This window comes from Myodes glareolus, chromosome 15 (genome assembly GCF_982192425.1).
Source record: "Myodes glareolus chromosome 15, mMyoGla1.1, whole genome shotgun sequence".
NCBI lineage: Eukaryota > Metazoa > Chordata > Mammalia > Rodentia > Cricetidae > Myodes > Myodes glareolus.
Window position 1 is genome coordinate 12,364,392 of NC_142040.1, and position 25,714 is coordinate 12,390,105.

Genomic DNA, 25,714 nt, shown 5'->3' on the forward strand with positions numbered 1-25,714 from the left:
TGGGTCATCCAAAGTAACACTCCGCAGAGAAACACCGGAGCTAACAGACATTAAAAAGCAAATGAGCCTAACATATTCACAGAACATTTCATGAAACACAAAAAATACCTTCTCAGCACCTCAGAATTTTCACCAAAATTGACCAGATGTCCTTAATTTATATAGAGTATTTATTGGGTATAAATTTTGAGTGTTTAGTTTATTTCACTTAGATTTGTCTGCATGTGATACTGTAGCAGTCTGAAGGGGTCTATGGGCGTGACATCCCGTACTGTGCATTAAGTTTAAACTATGTATGTGGTCTTGGAAGCCTAAATTCCAAAGGAAGAATTTTTAAAAAAAAAAAAAAAAGATTTATTTACTTTTCTATGTCTACAATGTTTTGTCTTCATGTGTGCCTACTCACCAGAAGAAGGCACCAAATTTCATTGTAGATGGTTGTGAGCCACCATGTGTTTACTGGTAATTGAACTCATGACCTTTGGAAGAGCAGTCAGCAGCCAGTGCTCTTAACGTCTAGCCATCTCTCCAGTCCATGAAAGAGATACTTTATTGTTAAAGTCAGTTTTTTTTAAATATAGTTTTCAAAATGTATAGAGAATTTTCCAGTAGGGTCCTCAAACATTAATTAACTTATTGTTAAATTTGTTTCCTTTTTCACACAGGGTGTGATAGGTATACAGCTGGTTGTTACCATGGTGATGGCCAGTGTCATGCAGAAGATTATACCTCACTATTCTCTTGCTCGTTGGCTACTCTGTAATGGCAGGTAAGTAAGGGATAGGCTTTTTGTAATGGGCACTTTTCGGTTTGTTTTGAGAGAGGCTTCATGTAACCCAGGCTGGTCTCGAATTTATTATGTAGTTTAGGTGTCTTCACCTCTCCGTCTTTCTCTTTCTGCCTCCCAATTACCAGTATTGTAAGCATATACCACCTCACCTGGATAATGCCTGGTACCTGCGGTCTCCATTCAGCTTACCAGGCTGAGTAATGTCCTCCATGTACTAATTCAAATCTGTTTCTAAAATTACAGTGAAGGATTTTGTGAGAATCTTGCTTTCTCTTTCTCTTAACATAGTAGTTTATATGTATTGCACAAAGGCAACAGAGCAAGCAATAAGAGTTCAGTTCCTATTTCTAGTCTTCCTTTTTCTTCTTTCATCTATTCTCTGGCCACTGAGAGTAGGAAGTTTCTCTTCTAGTTAAAAAAGCTGGTCAGCATGAGGGTGAAAAGTTAGAAATCCAAGTGGTGAATTAAATGTTTGAATGAAATTAGAAAAACTTCCTACTTTGGGTGGTTTAATTAAAAAAATTAGTATAAGAACTAGATGTTCTTTGTTTTATTGTTTTAATGTCCTTAATTCAGTATGAGCAGAGTGGAATTATGTTGTATTCTTTAAATATATCTGTTGTACTGCAAACTTAATACTGTTTATCTCCACTGCTTTCAAAAAAAGACCTAGGATGACATGCTAGAATTGTATACTTTAATAAAATCAGAAGAAAAGAAATTACATGATAGCTTTACAGAAAATCTATATAAGCCATATGTACTGCCTGTGCCCTTAACGAAAGGTCAGTGATGAATTTGGTGCCATGACTTCTTCAGTAACTGACCAGATGCTGACCGTGTTATTTTGTTTAGACCTTTTGAGATTTGAACACACTGGGTGGCTCTCTTACTAATACTTTCTTAGAAAGCAAGACAAATAAGCTTTTAATTTAGAAGGCTATTCTCTTTAAAAATTTAAGTTTCCTTTATCTAATTTATGTTCCATTTTATTTGTGTTTACTGTTTCATACTTTTTGTGGACAGTCAAATATAGAAAAACATTCAGTCTTAAAAGTTTTAACATGGCCCACTTATATGTATATGTATACTGATAATGTGAAATAAACTCTTTGAATGTATTTTAAATAGTGATAAAATATTTTTATAAAATTGAAAAGCCCGTGTATCTATGCCTAAAATTTTGTTATGTTGGTTTAATATACCTTCCATTATCTTGTTTACTTACTTTGTATTCCATAGACTACGAAAAAATAAAATAACAGTTGCACAAATGATCATTAGTTCTAAGTGAATGACTTAGAATAAAACATGCAAACCTTAAACTGTATAAAATAAACTTGTTAACTGGAATAATGTGGTTTTTTTTTTTTGTGGTGCTGGGAATTGAACCCAGGGTACTGTATATGTGAAGGGTTCTCACTGAGCTATCCCATCACTTAGAGTTTGATCTTTTACAAGAATGCATCATATTGACTTGTTCTTGTTAACAGATTGTATTTTGTAGTGTTAAAGGTGTCTTTTAATGCTTAGTGAAGTTCTATTAGTAGACATATTTTAATAAGATTACTCTGTTCTTTCATGTCCTTACTGTTTTATGTTTTAATGTTATCTACATTTGTAGAGTTTGATACTAACATTTTGGAGTCACAAAAGCCAACTCTCAGCACTGTCAACTAATTGAGTAGAATATGGTCATTGATTTTATAGCATTCAGAATAATTACTGTTTTGTCAGCCTTCATTGCTATGAAACAATACTGTATTAAAATCAAAAAACACTCAAATATCTTCTTAGTGACTTACGTATTATTGATCATTTAAATGATAATTTTCATTGAAAGCCATTTTAGCAATTGAAAACTATTGTAGGATGACTTGAATGACTATGTTTAATAGAACTGTTTAGCAAGATCATTTATGTGAATGAACACATGTGTAGATACCACTAATCAACAGTATGCTAAAGAATTTGAGTGGATTCTTTTTTATTTTTGTTTATATCGTACTATTCATTTATTCCATGATAATATAAATAAGTCATAATTTTCTTAAAACTTAGGACTTGGGTTCATGTAGACTTATGTCCTGTATCTCTCTGACCCTGTGCCTTTGCAGTGCAGAGGTTAAAGTGGCACTTGAGTCAAGCGACTGACCTCATAGTTAAGACAGTTTCCCAAAGATGTCAGTTCGTTCAAGGAATAAGCAGTTGTACCTAGCAAAATGAGCAGTTTTTAAAATTAATAAGACTTTTAATATAAAAAATTCATTATTTTTCCAGTTTTCACTAAATAACATTTCTATAATTTTTAGCAGTACTTTTTGTTTGTTTTAAACAAAACCACTGTAAAGTCTTTAATCTGGCTTAATTCCATTGTTACTACCTGACAGATCTTTTAAGATCTAGTGCCTCATTTGGACATTCTGAGTGAAGCAGAAGAAGAAACACAGTGGGACATGTTATCCCAGCTTATAGAAGTTGATATGTAGGTTTCACTTCTGCCAGACATGAATGGGGTCAAATGGGAATCAGTGTGACTGGACAGCTCTTCAGGTGAACTCTTCACAAGATGTTGATTAAGGAATGTAGTTCTCTTTTAAATGGTGAAAATTAGGGATCCTAGCTGTCTTGCTTGTGGCTTTTGTGTTCTTCTAAGACCTTAATGACCACTGTTTAATGCTGTGCTGGGTGGCAAATGAGAAGAGGGTGGATTATGGATCAAGAGCTCCTGAGGTGTGAAGCTTTAAAATATTCATTTCATAAGCCGGGGCCTTTGGATTAGGGCTAGCTAAAGACCGCAGGGAAGTGGAAATGGTGTTTTCATTGTACCTCAGAAATAAAAATAAGATTATTGGATAATTATTTCATTTTTGGAATAGATGATATTAGTTCCATTTTAACACGTGGGAAAACAAGCTGTAAATAATTTACTCAGATCCATATAATGAGAAATAAACAGCTCCAGACCTTCCTGGACAGCCTAGTATAACAGTTTTCCCCCAAACCTGTGATTTTACTTTCTACTATAGTTCATCCCAGTCTAAAATGCTGAATGGAAAAAGCTTCAGAAATGAACAATGAAACTTCACTCTGTTCCTAACTGACCAACTACATGCTACCTACCTATTAGTTACTTAAGACTCATGTCAGGGGATGAGGCTTACTTGTGTGGTATCAGAGTGCTGCATTCAAAGAATTTGTACATCATAGATTAGGTTGTCTATACCATGTACCCCTCACTTCATCTGATCACTCAGGCGTTGTTTACCTCACTCCATCACAAGAAGACTTAGGATAGTACAATGAGGTTATGAGAGGCAATATTAACTACATTTATTACAATTTCTTGATATAATTTTGCTGTAATTTTGTATAATTTTGCTGCTTATTATTCATTGTTACTGTCTCTAATTTATAAATTAAACTCTACCAATAAATATATATTAGGAAAAACATAGCATATATAGGTTTGATAGTGTCTGTAGTTTCAGGAGTACCCATTAAGGGTATTTTGATACATACTACTAAGTTTAAGGGGTGAACTCCTGTATTTGCTGGATTGATAGCTTCTCTTATACTTTACATCTTGTCCTGGAGCTGTCATATGTGAACAGTGTTTAAAATGTGACATGTTTCTCTAACCACAAGTAGAACTATGATTTCTGTTGGCAGTTGAGTAATTTAGGATTATTTCTTTGCCTTTTTTTCTTGCAGTGCTTTGTCTTAGAATGTCAGGAATGTGTAGTATATACTCACATGTACACACACAGGTAGTTATTGCTAGTGTATAATTTCTTTTCACTTACTATGTTCTTTTTGTTATTCTTTGGCATCTAGCTTTGTTATATTCTAAATCAAAAAGCACATCAGCACTGATTATTGGATACAGAATCGTTCTAACTGAAGTAGAGCCTAAGTACTATCTATTGCTCAGTCTACACCTCTTGTCATTTGAAATAATTTTTTTCCATGTGTTTAATGTTCCATCCCTCCAATATTTAATAGGAGAATACATAGTGACCATTCAGAATTGAAAATTCCCAAATCTAAAATTATCTAAATCCTGTTTTAGACAACTGTGTTTAACACCACAAGTAGTCAGTTTGATATATCATGTTTCAAGTAATAGTGAAAGTATATGTACATTGGAGACACTGTTTAAAATTGCCTTTGGACTGAATGTATATTATAACAAATGAATTCCACAATTAGATTTGTATTCCAACCTCAGGATATCATATGTATATAAATATTGCAAAATCTGAACCCTGAAACCCATCTGGTTCGGTTGCAGGTGTACTCAGCCACTATTACATGAAAAGTTAGTTGTAGTTGAAATTTTTTAAGGTTATCAGACCCGGTTAAAGAAATTTCTCCTTTGTGAGAAACTGAGTAGTTTAGTAAGGAGCATTTCCTAGGCCAGTAACCCATGAAGTGTATTGCTGACCTTAGAAAGCAATGGTTCTTTCAGTCTTCCAATCCCTTACCTTCAGAAGAACAATCCTAAGAAGTTGAATTCTTTGTAAAGTTAGAGTGAACAGCTTTCTCTATCTAACCACTCACTTGAGCCAAAGAATTCTCTACTTTCTATTGTAACAAAAGTTACTTTTTGTTTTGAAGTTTGCTTGGCTCCTCTTTGCACAGAGGTAAGTGATAGGTTACTGTCTTCATACATTTGAATAGTGGGTTTGCATGAACACAGAGTACTGCTGACTCATGATAGTTTCTTGACCATCTTGCTTTCCATTTTCCTTGTTGCTCAGCTTAAACCTCATGCATGCATCTCTTTATACTTTGATTTTTCTAATCTCTCACTTTGGTTTGCTACCGTCCTTCCTGTGTCCCTCAGCAAAACTTTTTTTTTTGCGGGGGGGCAGTAGTTATGAGATGGCCCAGTGGGTAAAAGTGCTTGATGCATAAACTCAAAGACCTGAGTTCAATCACTAAAACTCATGGTCTGAGAAAGCTGACTCCCACATTTGTGCGGGGCATGCGTGATCTTGTACTGTCTGTGCTCTCTCTCTCACTCTTTCTCTCATGCATCTCACACATTAATAATAGCTTAAAATTAAATTATAATTTGGTCAAATGTACTCAAATATTGTTTCATTCCATATTAAGTAAGTAGGGTATCATAGCTCCTTAGTGTTCAATTGTTGGAATTTTTGTCTGTTGTTTGTTGCATGTTGCCTGAGTCAACAATCTGGAAGTTCCCTTTTGTGAGAAAAACCTACTATTCAAATGCACAGTAGGTAGGACCTAAGACTAAAGGAAAGATTTAAATCTTCAGCTGCTGCTTTTATGGAATGCTTGAGTTCTTGTTCTCTTTGCCTTAATAACTTCCAGGTCCAAAATATTCATGATATTCTTTGAATCTTTTAACAAATAGCAGAGGATTATCTTATCCCCACCTAATAAAATTATGGGCATTTAGAATAAAAACTGAAATTGTAATTAGTTACTGCCTTTGTCAGTTTGGGCTGCTCTAACAAAGTACCATCGATTGAGTGGCTTGTGCAATTAGAAACCTGTCTCATGATATCAGGATGCTGACCTGTAAAGATTTATCACTTGTATTGGTTTAATAAAGTGCTGCTTGGCCAATGGCTCAGACATATTCCTAGCTAGCTCTTACATCTTAAATTAACCCATTCTATTAGTTCATGTATTGCCACATAGTCGTGACATTACCTCATTTCCTATATGTCTTGTTTCCTTTGCGTCTGGCTGGCATCTGCAGACTGAGCCTTTCCTCTTCTCAGAATTCTCCTAGTCCGGTCACCCCTCCTATATTTCCTTCTGGGTACACTGCTACTTAAATTTTGTAGTAAAGTTCAGACCAATAATTCTTTAGTTTCTGTTTTTTGACATTCAGTGTTGCTGAATTATTATAGTGGTGAGATATTTATTTAAGTAGCTAATATGAGAATGATCATTATAAACTTGATTCAATAATTTAGTTAAGTACAACAACAGCTAAACTTTATTATCTGAAATATTTCTACTAATAGAAACTCAACATAAGTGAGAAAAAGCACAGAGTAGCCAGCCAAATGCATGAAAATTAATATATTTAAATGTGAAAGGTTCAGTTCTTAGTGAGAACCTTTTTAAATTTATTTTTGTCTATTACTGTTTTCCACTTCAGCATATACATACTGTGCGAAAAACAAAGATGGCAAATTGATAAAAAAAAATTTTTAAAAAGTAAATTAAATGCCCATGACCCAAAGGTAATAATAATGTAAATTTTGTTTTATTTCTTTTAATCTTTTTATTTAATTTCCTCCATTAGTTATGCCATAATATATGTACAAATTACATTATGCTTTTTGCTTAACATAGTAAACAGTTTTCCTCTAAGTACATTCCTGTAGCTCTGTTAAGAAGGCAGAGTGCAGCTCTTGCAAACATGCAGTCATTTTCCTGAGACAAAATATAGAAAGTGGGAACCATGTCGTATTGAATGAAACTGCAAAATACTGACTATTATTATTAAAGGAAATTGGGCAAGCATCCATCTGAGTTTTGCCTGGTGAATTGCTGTCCAGAATACATCTTCCTGCTATTGTTTCTGGCCTCCCACTGATATACAGAGCAACAAAATAAATCTTAAAGCATAAATGAAACGACTCCCTCCCAAGGTTGAGACTGTTATTTTAGCATAAAGTCTATACTCCATACTATCACCTAGAAGACTTGGCACAATCAGGTCCTTTCTTACCTACCTCTTGAGTTTACCGCTTAGATATTTTGTTGACATTTTAGTTACTGCGTTGTTATGTTTCTTAAAGCTTCTATGCTTTTTGGACATGCTATTACTTGCTTGAAATACATTTCTCTCCATTTCCTAACCATTAGGATGCTGTTTATATATATATATATATATATATATATATATATATATATATATATATATATATAAAGTAAAGTCTCATATTTTCACTATTTTTTATGTGCTATCACTACCTGCAATTTAGTTTTTATTAGAAAATGGTTAAATTCTACTCTGACTAGAATAGAAGCATCAAAAAGGCAGGGCTTTTGACTTTATTGGACTTAATTTTGAATCAAATCTATAACCAGGCCAAAATACCTCTAACATGATGGACTCTTTATAAATGCCTGTGGATGAAGGACTGAGAGATAGACTAGAAATAGATGTTCCTAAAGGGTTCTAGTATCATTGGAGTTGAGCTATAAAAATATCCTAATAAAATTAATTTTGAGTTCTCCAGTAAAAACTATACTATATACTCTATTTTAGAAAAATGGACTTATATTTTGGGGCTAGAGAGATGCCTCAGTGACTGAAGCACTTGCTATGCAGCCATGCGGACCTGAGTGTGGATCCTAAGCACCCACAGAACAAACAAAGGTAGTTTCCTGATGTCCTGTCACCTTGTTAGGTTGGTGGGCAGAGACAGCAGGAGCTGTAGCCTTAGTGCCTGTCTGACAGAATACAAACACACTCAATTTGTAAGCTCTGTTCAGGTTTCAGGAGAGACTTTGGCATAGGGCAGAAGTGATGGAGGGAATACCCAGTGCACTGCCCCACTAGTTCATCAGTGCTTGTGAACATAAACACACATGCATACACCACATTGCACACACACCGGAGTCAGTATGTAGATAGAGCCTTCCTAGTGAGTCATGGACTTCTACAGGGTGGTACAGAGTTTGTGTGGACCTACACATATCTTCCCAGTTGGGAAGACACTTTTCCTGCTTCTTTTGACGCTCATAGTAGACATCCTGTTTGTCTTGTCAAGGCTGCTTTTATTTCAGTTTGACTTTTTGTTGATAGTTTTGCTATTTAAAAAGCTGACCTCTAGGCCAGGCCCAGCCATGCTAGCCTTAATCCCAGCATTCAGGAAGTAGATTGAGACCAGCCTGATCTACATAGTGATTTCCTGGACAGCCAGGACTAAATAGAGAAACCCCGTCGCAAATAAAATAAAATAAAATGACCTGCAAACATAAGGTTGAGTCCTTGTCTAATATTCATAAGCACACAAAAGTTGTAATGTGTCTCAAGATTATGTTGGAATGATTCACAGAACACAGGAAAATGATTATGCACATTAGAAAGGCTATATTCAGGCCTGAGATAGTACTACTTGCTGTGAAGTTAATGTTAATGAATCAACAATCTTAAATAAAACCTTTTAAAGTAGAAACACGTATAACAAGATTTTGTTGATCAGTTGATGAAAGCTGTTGTGACCAGAGGCTCGCAGGAACCTAACCCTGTATTTCCCCTAGGAGCAATGGTTCAGTGTTTCGCGGCGACTTAATAGACCATAACTACCGCGAATAACGAGAATCAACTGTAAGTTAAAGTTCTGGGCTTGATTAGAAATAACAGGAAGTTCCTCCTCATTTGTTAATTGTAATTTAGAGACGTGTGTGTGTGTGTGTGTGTGTGTGTGTGTGTGTGTGTGTGTGTGTGTGTCTGTTAAACTAAGAGGAAAACTGAATTACTTTGTTTCAGTGATCCTTTTTGAGCACTTACTATATGCCAGTAACTATACTACCTTTGCAGTATACACACACACAAAGTAAAATAGTAAGTCAGCTTCAGAAAAATTAGAGTACTGTTCTGTTTTTAACTGACCATCTGGCAGCTGGTTCTGCTATGATTCTACTGAGTGACTCATAGAATTCAAGAAACTTCTATACTTATCATTCTGTAAAAGATGCACATAAGATCTGGGGAAAGGCATGTAGTTTCTGTGTCCTTCACATACAGAATCAGAATATTACCAGAAAATTTGGGGAGGACTACTAGAGTCCACAAGCAGACCCCACCCCCTCTTGGGTTATTAACCTCATTAATAAAAGACTTTAAGAGCACACTCAAAAGGAACTTTAGAGTAATTTTATTGAGGGCAGGCAAGCTATAAATTTCAACAATCACCTGGAGAAGAGAAAGTGCCTCTTAAAGTTAGGCCTTGATTCAGGAAACCACGGCCACAAACAGGGGCTGGAAAACTTTAGACAGAGTGAGAAAACTCAGAACATCAGGTCCACATGTTTTCAAAAGAAATGAAGAAAAGGGAAATGGAAAGAGAACAACTGTACAGAAGGTGAGGACTGGTGAGTTCTGTATCTCACTAGAGGACTAGATATTCCTCCCGCTTTTAAAGATGGCATTAGGTGAAACTGCCTTTCTCGGGGGTGACCCTTTAACCCTTAACCAATTGACTTGCTCAACTGAATTAACTCCCAAAGGAGGAAACAATGGCTTGTTTCCACTGAGAGGTAGCTTTCATATCTATGACTTAAAGGACCTTTTCCTGCCACTTTAACAACTCTTCTCTAAAGAGGTAGCCCTATAATTGGGAGATGGGTTGAAATTGGGGGAAATATGTAATAAACTTATATAATAAAAGTTTAGATATCCAGTTCCAAAGCTGCTCACTAGAAGTAATTAATGTAGCTTTAGTTCTCCACTTTACACCTTTGTGTTGAACATCAAGGCAGGGGTTCGTAGGAGGCAGGACAGCAGAAGTCCCTGGTTTTCTTGGACAGAGAGCTGAGGTATGAGATCCAAGTTCCATGCCAGGGAAGAAGGCGGGCCATGGGGGGTCTGGAAGTTTAAGAAGTCAGTAGTCCCAAGCAGGTAAGATAGACATAGGCTGTTCACTCCAGCAACGGCCTACAGGCACACACAAAGCCATGCACAGGAGGACACAGACACATGCAGACAGGCATAGAGATAGACACATGTGGGCAAAGACCTCTCCCCTCAAGACCACATTTATATAGATCCCATGTGAAAGTTGCATTTTGACAAAAATAGCCATGTAATGGATAACATCACTGTACCCTTAGGGTTCCCCGACCTGTGGTATACTTGCTTCATGGCCCCTTGAATGTCTAGCATTAGCTATGTTGGACATCCATAATATCCGTAGCAATGCCATATTGTCAAAACATAGATTGTCCTTTGTGGCCAGCCCTCTGCTGCCAACACAGGGACATTTCAGGAACTGGTCTTTGGGCTCCCTATCCCGCCTGACCAGTTTCCACTTTTCACCTTGAAGGTTTCCCTTTCTGGGTTCATCCGTGTGATAACCAACCAGAAGATTACAGCAAGCTTTGACATATAGAGTTGAGGGAGTTTCATCCATGGATAGAATTTTATGTGTAGATTTTATATCATTGATTTAAATATTTGAACTCAAACTCTGGTTCCTTTCCTGTAACTGAAGGTTTAGTGATTGAAAATTCCAAACCTTTAATCATGTTTTTGGAGTTTCCTGTGACTAGATTCTATAACAAACTGTCACTTTGAGCTTTTGAAGCATCGTCCAGGATGAGCAAAGAACAGATGATACATTTTGTATTATAGAACTGAAAGACTGCCTTGTGAAACAGGAAATTCACTGAAGTCTAGGTGTTTATAGCCAGAAAGAAGAGTGCGTGCAAAAGCACCAAAAGGTGAAAAAATTTGTGAGAAATAAAAAGTCATTTTAATCAAGGTAGTCTGGCCTTTTGAAGTTGGGAATGATTGAAAAGTTGAAAAGTGAGCTCTGAGCTCATCATGCAGGACTGTGGGAGCAGGAAGTCACAAGTTCTGTACATGTTAAGGCCTTGGGGGCATGCCTTATAGGAAGTTTCAAACAGAGTAGACAGACGAATATCATGAATTCCTGTGTCCTCAGACATGTTTCTTCAGTTCTTGGCTTCATCTACCCTTACCCCAACATATTGTATTGCAAATTTTAAACATTGAATTATTTTAACCATAAATATTTCAGTATCTTTCTAAATGTAAACTTAAAAATTAACATAATCCCAAAAACATCTCAGAATTTTTATCAAGTTCTTTTATATTAAATATCAGTCATTGCTCAGATTATCAGTTCTGTAGGATTTTTAAAAGAGCAAGTTAGTTGTTGATATTTCTTTCCATTTAGACATGTCATATTATAATCTAGAGTTTTATGATTTATAAGATAGTGCACAAGGTTTGTGTTTACCATTCTTTGTAACAGTGTAGTGACAAGGACCTTGAGAGTCCTGGCATAGCCGACTCATTGTGCTGCCTTGAGTAGCCTTGGGAAAGATTACACATGCTAATGTACTTTGATGAGATGTCCATTATGGGAAAAGAGCCAAGTGGGCTCTAAGTGGGTGGATTGGAAGGCTGTCCAGGGGAGCACAGATCAGGGAAGGAGTTTTGTGATAGTCATGCCACAGAAGACTGTTAAGTTACACTCAGGTTTGCAGTAGAGTGCGGAGAGTTTAATACATTGGATAAACTGATGGTGACATTTGATTACCCTAAGAGTAAGATAATGATTATTAAATTTAAGTGACTGGTAAATAGTGAGACCACTCAGTAAAACAGGAAAGTCTTAGTGAAGTGGTTGGTGCTTGGGAAGATTAAATGATCTTTGTGTGGTAGAAAGGAAAAATAGAAAGATGATTTATAAATTTGAGGGAACATTCTGCTCTTTTAAAGATAACTATCACTTCATTTAAATGAGGGATAGTGGAGAATTAATGTGCCCAATCTCCTGCAGAGTTCATGTCACTTTGGTTTATGTCAGGACTCCATGCAGCCTGCCAGGGCCTGGCATCTAGTAAGTGCATTAAAGTGTTGCCTGGGTATGCATCTAAGCTTTGTAAGGCTTAAGTACAGTGTCTGCATTGCAGTTGTCACCTGGTTATTTCCCTACAGTGTCTTCACAAATTGGAAACTCAGTAAATATTTGTAGAATAAATAAATTATCTGGTAAGTTTCAGTGATTTGTTTTAAAAGGGCTTTTTTTCCCCTCCCTTAGTTTGAGGTGGTATCAACATCCTTCAGAAGAAGAATTGAGAATCCTTGCAGGGAAGCAGCAGAAAGGAAGAAGTAAAAAAGACAGGTGAGTTAACTTGATGAGCTTCTAACATGAAACATTTAACATCATTGTGCAGATATAGTTTATGCTTTGATTAAAGGGATGTTTATCAACTTTGTTGTGAATAGTTGATAAATTCCAGATTGAACCCGTGCAAATTCCAATAAAATAGAAATTAGAATATAGCACAAAATAACAATTATTTTACTCAGAGTTACTTTATTCTTGAATAGTTAATGTATTTGACATCAGAACCCATGTAAATCTCACTAAGTGAAATCAGTATGTAAATGCAAGACAATTGTTATATTATTTAAAAGTTGCTAACTTGTTTCTTATTTAAATTATGAAAACATATTTACATGTATTTACTTGGGTTGATTAAGAGAAGAGTTGCAATGATGTCTACAAATCTTTTGAAGATGTCCTTTGTGAATCTTTGCTACTACTATTGCTGGATATCATGCCCCTGCCTTTCCTTGTGTTTCTGGGTAGACTGGACTATCGACTTAGTGTCTTCATATTCAGAATAGCGGTAGATATGACTTTGGAGGTTCCATTCATTGCTTTTCCTCTAGGTGCTACTAAGCAGAAGCTCTAGCAGTGAGCTTTTACCCTCAGCCCAGCGCTTTCTATTTTGAATATATACTAATAACAAGCTTCATTGTTAGTAGTCATTGTTGACTACATTGTTGATTGGACATAGTCATATCGAAGAGCTTTTTGAACTTTAAAATTGCATACCTGTAGTTAATTCTGAGAAAGTGAGCTGTTGTGAGGAGCTGCGGGCAGGCCTGCTTTTCGTCCCGCCCGGCTCCCGCACAGCTAGCTTAGCCCCGGAAATAACAACACACAAATTGTATTCATTTAAACACTGTCTGGCCCATTATCTCTAGAGACTTAGTTACTGGCTAACTCTCACATCTTGATTAACCCATTTCTAATAATCTGTGTAGCACCACGAGGTGGTGGCTTACCGGGAAAGATTCAGCATGTCTGACCTGGTGACTGGCTCCATGGTGTCTACCTCATTGCCCTCTTCCCAGCATTCTGTACTGTTTACTCTGCCTACCTAATTTTCTGCCCTATCACAGGGCCAGGGCAGTCTCTGTATTAACCAAAGAAAATAACGCATAGACAGAAGGCCCACCTGCATCAGTCAGCATTGATGCCCTCTACACGTTAGCTTTAGTTTCCTCAACTGGGCTTCAGCTAAGGCTTTTACTTCTTCACTTATAATATACACTGAAGTTCATTGAATTATTAGTCTGAACCTTACTCTTTTTAAGTTTCACTAGTTCTTCAAAAAAGTATCAACCAATGTTCTAGTTTCCAAAATACTTGATATACAATTGCCACTTAATAGAGATAACCACTGTAATAATTTAATTGACATTTTCTCCAAGAACACTGCATGTATGTAGTACACACATTCTGACAGAAACTCAATAAAAATAATTTTTAAAGTACGAAATGAATTTCCCAGGTTTATATATTTAAGGACCTGAAATTTAATTCTGTTAGTTAGTTTTTAGTTGTTTTTCTTTTCGTTTTTAAGCACTGAAACTCTGCTGATGACCGTTGTTACCATGTCAAACAATTGTGGGAATTAATTATGCAGTATATTATTCGTTTTGTAAATATATGGAGGCTTTTTGCATGCCTTATAATCTGTTGTTTTCCTTTTTTAGACTGGGTTTCATGTAGCCCAGACTGGTAGCAGAAGAAGACCTCAAACTTTTTGAGCCTCCTGCTTCCAGTTCCCAGTAACAGCCATGTATCACCACTCTTGGTTTATGGCATCCTAGGATCAAACCCAGGGCAGACAGGCAGTGTTCAGCTGCGCTGCATGTCCAGCCCTTACAGGATTTCCTGGTGTTGTAATTACAGAAAGATGCAGTGGTGATGCTGTCATCTAACTTACAGCAGTAGTCATGGTTGGATTTGCCTACTGAAATTTATCACCAAGATCCCCCCATTTTTGTTTATTCGAGTAAATATATTATTAAAACAATAAAAATAATCTTATTAAAACTCAGCTTATTGCTTTCTATATTCATTTGATTGTCCTTACAATGTAACTTTAGGAGTGACACAAGTAAACTTAAAGATTGCTGGTCTTCTCTGTCTGTAAGTCTTTGTAGTTCCCGCCAGTGGTTGCCTTTTAGTTTCTGAATGTCTTACGAACATAAGTTTTTATATACTCATTCATCTCTGGCCTGCTTACAATTACAGCTGTGTTTGTGTGTATAGGTGTGTACATCATTTCAGGGAGAATTTTATTTTCTCTTCCATTCCTTCAGTCTTGTGCCTACGAAAGAGATATTAAGTTGTTTTAAAGTCTGCAAAAGAGAGTAGGAAAAATGGGTGTGAAACACTATACTAGCCAGCAGGATTTGCTTCTCTTGCTAGTTTAAATAATTTTTTTTTCTGGCCAATTATATAGTAACATGATTTACTTCAGCATTTTGTAGCCTCTTTGGGAAAACTGTTTTTGAGTATCTGACATCATCTAGGGTAACATTAGAATGAAACTTAAAATCTCTTTTGCGTTTAGTAGGATGTAAGCACTTAGATAACTAAATAATTTGGTTTTGTGTTGCTTGTCTAATTTTGCAGAAAATACAATGGTCATATTGAAAATAAGCCACTAACCATTCCAAAAGACATTGACCTTCATCTAGAAACCAAGTCCGTTACGGAAGTGGATACTCTAGGTAAGGGAGTCTTGTACATGATCTGCTTACAGTCTATGGCAGCGAGTACCCTTTGTTTGTTGTGGCTATGGTTTTGTTTGATTATGGGGTAAGATTTGTGTATTTTCCTAATCGTGAGTTCATTCTGCAGAGTGTGAAGTCTAACATATGAACTTAACAGCTCCAAATAACTTTACTCAAATAAAATTTTTCTTTTCTCTTTATATGGTATTATTTTCCCCAATTCTGACAAAATAATAAGTAGGTAAGTAGTTCAGCCTTCTTATAGCTTCTGGTTATTAGGCTGAAATCACAGTCCTGTAATCGTAACTTCCAAAACTTATTTTCTATAATAATCTACTTTAATAATGCAATTTAACTACATTTGCATATTGAGGCATCTGCGTTTTAATAATTCAACTATTATCATAGTGTTAGATATTAAGTTGAAAAAATTATTCACAAATTAATTTTATCCATTGAATATATCAAAGTAAATAATTTACTTTCCCTTCTCAGTTTCTATAATAATATGACTATAATGATTTTAAGTTTACAGTGAATTCTATATGAAGCTAATTGAATCCTAGATGGGGAGACTTCTGATGTGATGTTCCTCACACTAGTTTTCAAACCTTATATGTGCATATTACTGAAGAGATTCGTTACTCTCTTTAAACATTCATTGACTCTAGAATAGGCTCTGGACATTTGACTTCAAAAGTGAAACAAATGGTTATGATATATAACTAGATGTGAGACCCACTGGGTTATATGAAAAATGAGAAAATAGTACATTCATTAATACTTTTTATTGAAAAAAATGTCATACTGTAGTCTAATCAGGATTCCCCTCTAGGTCCTCTAGGCCCTCCCCACTTCTCCACCCTCTCAACTCTGTGCGCTCCCCCTCTTCAGAGAGTAAAACAAAACACCACCACCAACAACAAAAACAAACCAGAATTTAAAAAAGTAAAGTTACAAGAAACATACAGGCACATCCCCACTACCAAAACACAAAATTTGGAAGCATAATAAATAAGCAAAAGATAATTAAGACAAAAGTGGCCATAACACTCTGAGACAAAAAGTATACCAAACTGCCATTGAATTTGTTTTGTGTTAGCCATCTCTTGCTTGGCAGGAGGCCTGCCCCTAATATATTGGTTAATATACCCTATGAGACGCTATTGGAGAAAACTAATTTTTCCTTTGCAAATCAGTGTCAGTTGGAGATAGCCTTCTTCATTAGAGATGGAGCCCCATGTCCATTACCCTTTCTCAACATGGGGACCCCATCTGACATAAACCTTTCCAGGACCTCTGCATGTTGCCATCGTCTTCATGAGTTCATATGTATATCAGTGTGGTTATTGTGTCTGGAAGACACGGTTTCCTTGCAGTCATCCATCATGTCTGGCACTTAAAATCTTTTCTCCTCCTCCACCACATGGCTTCTTGAACCCTATTGGGGTATCTGATAGAGAGCAACCAATAGCCTGAGATGTTTGGGAGTTTTCATGGGGCTCCTTTGACCAACAATGCATCTAGATGTAACCCTGACATTGAAGTTTTCACTTGGTGGTAAGAGCTATCTAGTTGGGGTATTGTTATTGGTGACACCAATTATATTTCATTCATATGTGTATATGTACATATGTATGCATGTGCTCATACACGCATATACACATATTACATACATGTTAGGAAGCTTCTATAGTTGTAGGCATCCATATGAACCCGCAACTAGCCCTTAGTGCCACTTTGTCTGAATGATGGTGTCCTTTGCCGTACAGAAACTTTTCAGTGTTATGAAGTTCCACTTAGTAATTGTTTTTGGTGCATGCATTATCTGTGTTCTGTTCAGAAAGCCTTTTCCTTTGTCATGTAGTTTCAGACTATTCCCCACCTAACCTTCTATCAGATTCAGTACTTGGACTTATGTTGAAGGCCTTGATGCATTTAAAGTTATGTTTTTGTGCATGGTGATAAATAGGAACCTATTTTAATTCTTCTAGAAGCAGCCATCCAGATGACAAAGCATCATTTGTTGAAGATGCTCTCTTTTTTTACCATTGTATATTATTGACTTCTGTTTCCATAGGTGTATAGACTTATGTGTGGGTCTTCAGTTTATTCCACTGATCAGTATGTCTATTTTAATAACAATACTTTGGTGATTTTATTACTGTAGCTCTGTTGTACACCTTGACATAGGATATGGTGATACCTCCAGCAGCTCCTTTAGTTTTTATATGAAACTAAAATTGTTCCTCTCGATTTCCATGAAGAATTGCTTTGGAATTTTTATGGGGATTACATGGAATCTGTAGATTAATTTGGTAGGATGCCCATTTTTTACTGTGTTCCTACCAGTCAATGAGATATCTTTCCATCTTTTGATATCTTCTTTAATTTCCTTTTTCAATGTCTTAAATTTTATTATACAAATATTTCACTTGCTTGATTAGAGTTATCCTAAGTGTTTGTGGTTTTTTATTGTTGTTTTGAGGCTATTGTGAAAGGTACTGTTCCCTTACATTTTTTTTCGGTTAGTTTGTCATTTATATACCGATTTCTGTTTGTTAGCTTTGTGTCCTGCTACTTTGTTTAAAGTGTTTATCAGTTATAGAAGTTTTCTGGTAGAGTTTTTAGGAATTTTTTATGTATAAAAGTCTATCATCTGCCAATAAAGATACTTTGACTTCTTTCTTTTCTATTTGTATACTATTGATGGTCTTCAGTTGTCTTACTGCTCTAGGTAAGATTACAATCACTATATATTGAATAAATATGAAGTGAATAGACACTGTTTTTTTGTTTGTTTGTTTTACTGGAAAGTCTTTGAGTTTTTCTCAGTTTAGGTTGATTTCAGCTATGAATTTGCTGAAAATCGCCTTTATTATGTTGGATCCCCAGTCTGTCTAGGATTTTTATCATGAAGGAGTGATTGAATTTTGTCAAAGGCCTTTTCTGCATCTAATGAGATTATCATGTGGTTTTTGTACTTAAAATGCATATTTGATGGATTGCATTTATGCAGTTACATATGTTGAACCATTCCTGCATTTCTGGAATGAAGTCCACTTGATCATAGGGGGTGATCGTTTTGATGTGTTCTTAGATTCAGTTTGCAGATATTTTATTGAGTATTTTTGCATCTATGTTCATTTCTTCAGTATCTGTTTTGAGGAATAATTTGAGGAGTATTGGTGTTAATGCTTTGTTAGTATTCTGTGCTAAGTTAGGTTTTCCTGTTGATAAAGTACAGATTTTTAAAGTCTCTTCTTATGAGTCACTGGATTTCCTAGTTGTCTGTTGTGATGACTCCCTTTTTATCTCTCATTTTAATAATTTGGATATTCTCTCCTGTGGGGGTCGCCGTTCCACACCACCCACCTCCCACGAGTTCTATATTTCCTGGGGGTTAAAACACAAGACGCACACACAGATACAGAGTTCGAGTCATCCTCAAGAAGAGAATGCCCAATTTATTCAACTTAATCCAGGGTTAAATACTTTTGGCCCCAGTAAAGAAAAACTCCTCCCACTCAGAGGGGGCTGGGGAAACCGGTGCCTGTGAGAACTTCTCCTCAGGCAGGTGGTCAAGAGTGCAAGGCAGTGTCAGACAGGGTAGATGGGCCTTGGCGCCTGAGCTTCTTTTAGGCAGGTTGAGAAATTATCATTTTAAAGTAAAATAGACCCCTCAGGCTGTAGCAGAAGCAAGCATGGAACTTAGCAGGAAGCTTAGCTGGTTGGCATAAACATTTCTTGCATCCTGTGTTTTGGCCTCAAAGAACAGGGAGGACAGGGCCTCACACTCTCCCTTTTAGTTAATTTGACTAAGGGCTTAAGCAGTCTTACTGATTTTCTCAAACAATCACCTCTTCATTTCATTGGTTTATTTTATTGATTTCAGTCCTGTGTTTGATTATTTCTTTCTGTACCCTTTTGGGGTGTTATTCCTTCTTATTTTAGAACTCTCAGGTGTGCTGTTAAGTTGCTCGTGTGATCTCCAGTTTTTTTATGTAGGCATTTGTGTTGTATGAATTTGCCTCTTAGAACTGCCCTGATGATGTCTCATCACAGATTTGGGTGTATTGTGTTTTTATTTACATTCATTTCTAACTGTTTTTAATTTCTTTCTTAATTTCTGTCTTGTAACACATTTTTTCATTCCATACTGTATTGGTCATTTTCTGTGAATTTGTAAGCTTTTTGATATTCCTGTCATTGTTATCCATCTTTAATTCATGATGATCAGATAGAACGTGGGCTGTTATTTCAGTTTTCTTATACCTGTTGAAACCTGTTTTATAATCAATATGTGCTCAATTTTTGAGAAAGTTCCATGAGGTGCTAAGAAGATATTTTTTTGTGTGTTTGGGTGAAATATTTTGAAAATATCTGTTAGGTCCATTTGGTTTAAAATGTCAGTTAGTAGCTACAGCATTTCTCTGATTTTTGCCTGGGTGACCTGTCTATTGACTAGGGTAGGTATTGACGTCGTCCACTGTCACAGTTTGGGGTCAGAATGTGATTTTAGTTGCAGGAGTATTTCTTTCATGAACTTGGATTTGGTGCATAGATGTCAAGGATTTCAGTGTCCTTCTGGTGGATTTTCCTTTGATGAGTTTGTAGTGTCATTCCTTATTCCTTCTTTTGGTTTGAGATATGTTATGCCACATATTTAAATGGTGACATTAGCTTAAACAATACTTCAGATAGTACATAAAATGTTATTTTGTAATTTAATTTTTCCTAGGACTGAGTCATGCCAACTTCAACAAAATGATAGCAGATTTATCTAGCATCTTATATAAAATTATTTTATGATATAAAGAAACATCAGAATCTTTACTAGTTGAAGACTGAGTATTCATCATATAAAACTTACAAGTATCTGTAGGGGAAACCTATAACCCTCAAATGATAGTGAAGAATTTTGTAAATCCATTTCATGAGCTCATTTAAATATTGATAGCCATCCTTTCTTTTTACTTTCTCAATGTAATTTTCAAAACACCTTGTTATTTTGATCAGCCATTGTCACGTTTCTGTGAGTTCTGTTTGTGTGTGTACTTGTAAAAGTGTTCACTGAGTTCTGTATATTGTTGCTGTCTTTATTATCAGCTAATATTTAGTGAAAATTTACAAGCTACTTAGCCAAACATTGTGTCAGTGTTTTTATACTCAGATGTCTTGGTTAGGTACCAAGCCTCCTTTTTTTTCTAAACTCATTTATATAAAATTTAATAGCTTGGCAGTTACAGTCTGTAGTTACATAACAAATCGATGAGAACGTGATTACTACCTTAAAGAATGCACTTAGCTGATATAGCTTTCACATGTAGTTTCTTAACATATGATATCACAGACAGTTTTTAGAAGTACTTACAAATGGTACTAGATTAGCAACTGGTTATTTAACATCAAGAACATTCTTGTTAACTAGAGAAGCAGTGGCATGTTGCTTGGTGATTGTGTGTTTTTGCAAATGTACATGTATGTGTATGGCTGTGCAGATAGGTTTTGTCTGAGCCTCTTTTCTTTTCTGTGGTCCTCCTTATTGAACCAAGTGCCTCATACAAGTAACCACTTCACAACTGAGCTCTCTGCCCTCTGATCTTATTTTGACTCCTAGTTTTCTATTGAAGGGACAGATATGGTTATATTATTAAATAGAGATAAAAGAATTTGATCATATGGGTTAATATATGGCTAAGAATATCAATTTTACTTTAGTTGCCTGTATGCATATTGATAACTATCACAATCTGAACTATATAAAATACACTATATTTTGTAAAAAGTTCAGATCAAATGAAATACACAGAGCAATAGAATTGCATGTCAGAATTTTTTTTAAATTCTTCATTTTTTTCTTTTTTTTTAGTTGTTTTTATTGAACTATATGTTTTTTCTCCCCTCCCTTACTCACTTCTCTCCTTTTATTCTCTCTTGTGACCCCCCCCCCACGCTCCCAATTTACACAGGAGATCTTGTCTATTTCACCTTCTATGTAGCTTCTTGTATGCCTTAGGGTCCTCTTTGTTGTCTAGTTTCTCTGGGATTGTGGCTTGTAGACTAGTTTTTCTTTGCTTTATGTGTAAAAACCACTTATGAGTGAGTCCATATTATTTTTGTCTTTCTAGATCTAGGTTACCTCAATGTTGTTTTTTTTCTAGATTCATTCATTTGCCTGTAAATTTCAAGATGCAATTATTTGTTACTAGCATGTAGTTCTCCATTGTGTACAAGTACCACATTTTCTTTATCCATTCTTCGAATAAGAGGCATCTGGGTTGTTTCCAGGTTCTGGCTATGACAAATAATGCTGCAGTGAACAATGTTGAGCATATGTCTTTGTGATATGATTGAGCATCCTTTGGGTATATAAGGTATTTATTACTGGGTCTTGAGGTAGATTATTTTCTAATAATTTTTGAGAAATTGCCATACTGATTTCCAAAGCGGCTGTACAAGTTTGCACTCCCACAAGCAATGGAGGAGCATTCACCTTACCCCACAACCTCTCCAGCGTAAGCTGTCATCAGTGTTTTGATCTTGGCCATTTTTAGAGGTGTAAGAGTTGTTTTGATTTGTGTTTCTCTGATGGCTAAGGATGTTGACCATTTCCTTAAATGTCTTTCAGCACTTAAACATTCGTCTGTTTAGAGTGCTCTGTTTAGGTTTGTACCTCCCTCCCCGTTTTATTGTATTATTTGTTCTTTTGATGTCAAGTTTCTTGAGTTCTTTGTATATTTTGGAGATCAGTCCTCTGTCCAGTGTGGGGTTGGTGAAGATCTTTTCCCATTCTGTAGGCTGTCATTTTTGTCTTGTTGACCATGTCCTTTGCTTTACAGAAGCTTCTCAGTTTTAGGAGGTCTTCTTTATTAGTTGTTACTCTCAGTGTCTGCTAAGGCGGTTATATTTAGGAAATGGTATCCTATGCTAATGTGTTCAAGTGTACTTCCCACTTTCTTTTATGAGGTTCGGTGTGGTTGTTTTTATGTGGAGGTCTTTGGTCCATTTGAACTATATGGATCTATTTTCTTCCTTCTACATGTTGATATCCAGTTATGCCAGCACCATTTGTTTAATATGCTTTTTTTCCCACCTTTTATTTTTAGCTTCTTTATTAGGTGTTCATAGGTGTATAGGTTGATATCTGGGTCTTTGATTTGACTCCATTGGTCTTCCTGTCTGTTTTTATGCCAATACCAGACCGTTTTCATTATTGTACCTCTGTAGTAGAGTTTGAAGTCCAGGATTGCGCTGCCTCCAGATGTTCTTTTGTTGTACAGTGTTGTTTGGGCTAACCTGGATTTTTTTTGTTTTTCCATATGAAGTTGAGTATTTTTCTTTTGAGGTCTGTGAAGAATTTTGTTGGGATTTTGATGGGCATTGCATTGGATCTGTAGATTGCATTTGGTAAGATTGCCATTTTTTCTATATTAATTCTGCCTACCCAAGAGCCTGGGAGAGCTTTCCACTTTCTGGTGTTCTTCAATTTCTTTCTTCAGAGATTTAAAGTTCTTCTTATACAGGTCTTCCACTTGTTTGGTTAGAATTACTCCAAGATATCTTATGCTATTTGTGGGTATTTTGAAGAGTGATGTTTCTCTGATTTCTTTCTCAGCCCATTTATCATCTGTGTAAAGGAGGGCTAATGATTTTTTGAGTTAATCTTATATATTACTATATTTCTCAAGGTGTTTATGAGTTGAGGAAGTTCCTTGGTAGAATTTTTGGGGTCACTTATGTAAACATATGATATCATTAGAAAATACTGAGAATTTGACTTCTTTTCCAATTTGTATCCCCTTGATCTCCTTTTTTTTTTGTCTTATTGCTCTAGCAATAAGAATGATATTGAATAGATATTGAGAGAGTGGACAACCTTGTTATGTTTCTGATTTCAGTGGAATCACTTTGAGTTTCTCTCAGTTTAGTTTGATGTTTGCTGTTGGCTCGCTATATAGTGCTTTTATTGTGCTTAGGTATTTTCCTTGTATCCCTCCTCTCTTCAAGACTTTCATTGTGAAGGAGTGTTGAATTTTGTCGAAAACCTTTTTCAGCATCTAATGAGATGCTCATGTGTTTTTTTTTTTTTTTCTTTCAGTTGGTTTATATGGTGGAATACATTGACAGGTTTTTGTATGTTGAACTATCCCTGTATCTCTGGGATGAAGCCTGCTTGGTCGTGGTTGATAGTTTTGTGATATGTTTTTTGTTTCGGTTGCCAGTATTTTATTGAATATTTTTGCATCAATGTTTATGAGTGAGATTGTTCTATCAGAAAATTTTATTTTCAATGATGGAATTATTTGTTGAAGGGTTGTGGTTTTATGTAAAATCAATATAGTATCAGTTTTCCTTTATTTACTCTTATGTGCAGTAACTCACACATTACTAGTCCTTCATCAGTGGTTAAAAGCAAAGTTTAAATCTGAAATGAATGTAAACCTTTTGTATTTTAAACCAAATTGAATTTATTGAAGTTAACATAGTTAGATAGACCAAAGAAAAATTATTTACATAACTTTTATATAAATAAGCTGATTGGTTAAGAACACCAATATATTTGTATTCATTTTAATAACAGTTTAAATAATTTATAGGATTCAGTTCAACATTGTTTTTATTACTTAATTTATGAACTATCAAAATTAATGTTAAGTGCTGAAATATTTGGTCTCCTGCAAGCATACTTAAGGTTATACGGATAGATCCTCATAAGCTTTAAATTTAATTGAAACTTTCCTTGCCCTTTTGTTTTTCAGCATTGCATTACTTTCCAGAATATCAGTGGCTGGTTGACTTTACAGTGGCTGCTACCATTGTGTATTTGGTAACTGAAGTCTACTACAGTTTCATGAAGCCGACACAAGAAATGAATATCAGCTTAGTCTGGTGCCTCCTGGTCTTGTCTTTTGCAATGTATCCTTCAAACCATCATTATAATGTTGTGAACTTACTGTTTTTTGAACTTAGACATTCAATGTAATATGAGGGCCTACTTCTTTTCTGCCTAGAATTACTTCCCAAGCTCTCTCAGGTTTTATGTGGACGCAGTTGTCCACGTGGGCGCCATTCTGTAACATGAGGGCCTGCTTGTTGGGTTTTCTGTCTGCCCGGTTCCCCAGCCATTTAGTCCCAAAGAAAATCACACAGAAAGTCTACATTAGATATAAACTGATTGGCTCATTAGCTCAGGTTTCGTATTAGCTCTTACAACGTATATTAGCCTTATTCTAGTATATGTTAGCAACATGGCTCAGTACCTATTTCAGTGGGCCAGGTCACATCTTGCCTCTTCTGTGGTCTGGGCAGGACTCAGGAAGAGCTTCCTTCTTCCCAGAATACTCCTGTTCTCATTGCCCCACCTCTACTTCCTGTCTGGTTTCCCGCCTATACTTCCTGCCTGGCTATCGGCCAATCAGCATTTAGTTAAAATATAATTGACAGAATAGAGAATTGTCCCACACCAATTCGACCTTGTGTTTAATTTAAAACAATTTTGTCAGTTGTAAGAGAATTTTCCTTTGTTGAATACAGAATTTTTAGGATACATTAAATTTATTCTTCAGCAGTTTCTTCCATATATAGTATAATTTGATCATATTCAATAGATATTCTTTATGTAACTTCTTAAAATTTCAAAGTAGTTGCGTAGTTTAAAAATTTAAATATAGAGATAGATGCCACATCTTTCCTTTCTGTTTTCATCCTAATAGAATGTCAGAAAGGCCAGCAGACATTTTAACCTCTTAAAGGGTCTTTTTGTGCTGGCGGGTAGGTGGCTTTCCTGCTGAGTGCTTAATTACTCTTTGAAACTGGAACATTCGATATTACCATTTTTCCTTTGCTCTTACATTCACCCCAATAGAGATAGCATTTTAATAAGTTTCAGTCAGTTTTACAGTGCTACTTATAAAAATATTGTTGAAGCAAAGCATATTTTTTTTACCTTCCTTGAATGGTTTATTTCTACTCTATGGAGACTAAGCTTTGCTAGAGCAGTGGTCCATCAGTGGATCAGCACATCATTTCCATTTTGTTTCCTATAGAACTGTCCTTCTGCAGCCTTGCTGTTTTTTATTTAAACTGTCCAGTTAGTGCATTACTTCATGTGTGCGCACATGTGTGGAGAGCAGAGGACAGCTTGCGTGAGCCAGTTTTCTCCACCGTATTGCTCTCAGACTGAACTAGGGTCCTCAGTCTCAGTGTCTAGCACCTTCTGCTTGGGCACCCCCAGTTCTGACTTCATAAACTTCTACATAGCTCTTGTCCTGGAACATTGTCCACTGCTGTGTTCCTGAAAAATTCCCTGATTCCTTCTTTAGCTGCTTTGGTCTCTTCTTCCTTGA

General features: G+C 35.9%; 1 protein-coding gene across 5 annotated transcripts in view; it reads left to right on the forward strand.

The window, feature by feature from the left end:
* Tmem161b (transmembrane protein 161B) overlaps nucleotides 1–25,714 on the forward strand; it is an 83,182-nt gene that overhangs the window by 35,908 nt on the left and 21,560 nt on the right. For 3 of the 5 annotated variants that reach the window (XM_048455854.3, XM_048455852.3, XM_048455853.3), the window contains 4 exons: nucleotides 666–769; nucleotides 12,586–12,669; nucleotides 15,265–15,362; nucleotides 24,128–24,284. In XM_048455854.3, the coding sequence (XP_048311811.1) occupies nucleotides 696–769; nucleotides 12,586–12,669; nucleotides 15,265–15,362; nucleotides 24,128–24,284 (413 nt within the window). In that variant the 5' untranslated portion in view covers nucleotides 666–695. Of the gene's footprint in view, nucleotides 1–665; nucleotides 770–9,055; nucleotides 9,123–12,585; nucleotides 12,670–15,264; nucleotides 15,363–24,127; nucleotides 24,285–25,714 lie in introns of those variants that run through there. The other 2 variants (XM_048455856.3, XM_048455857.3) reach the window with 2 other exon arrangements.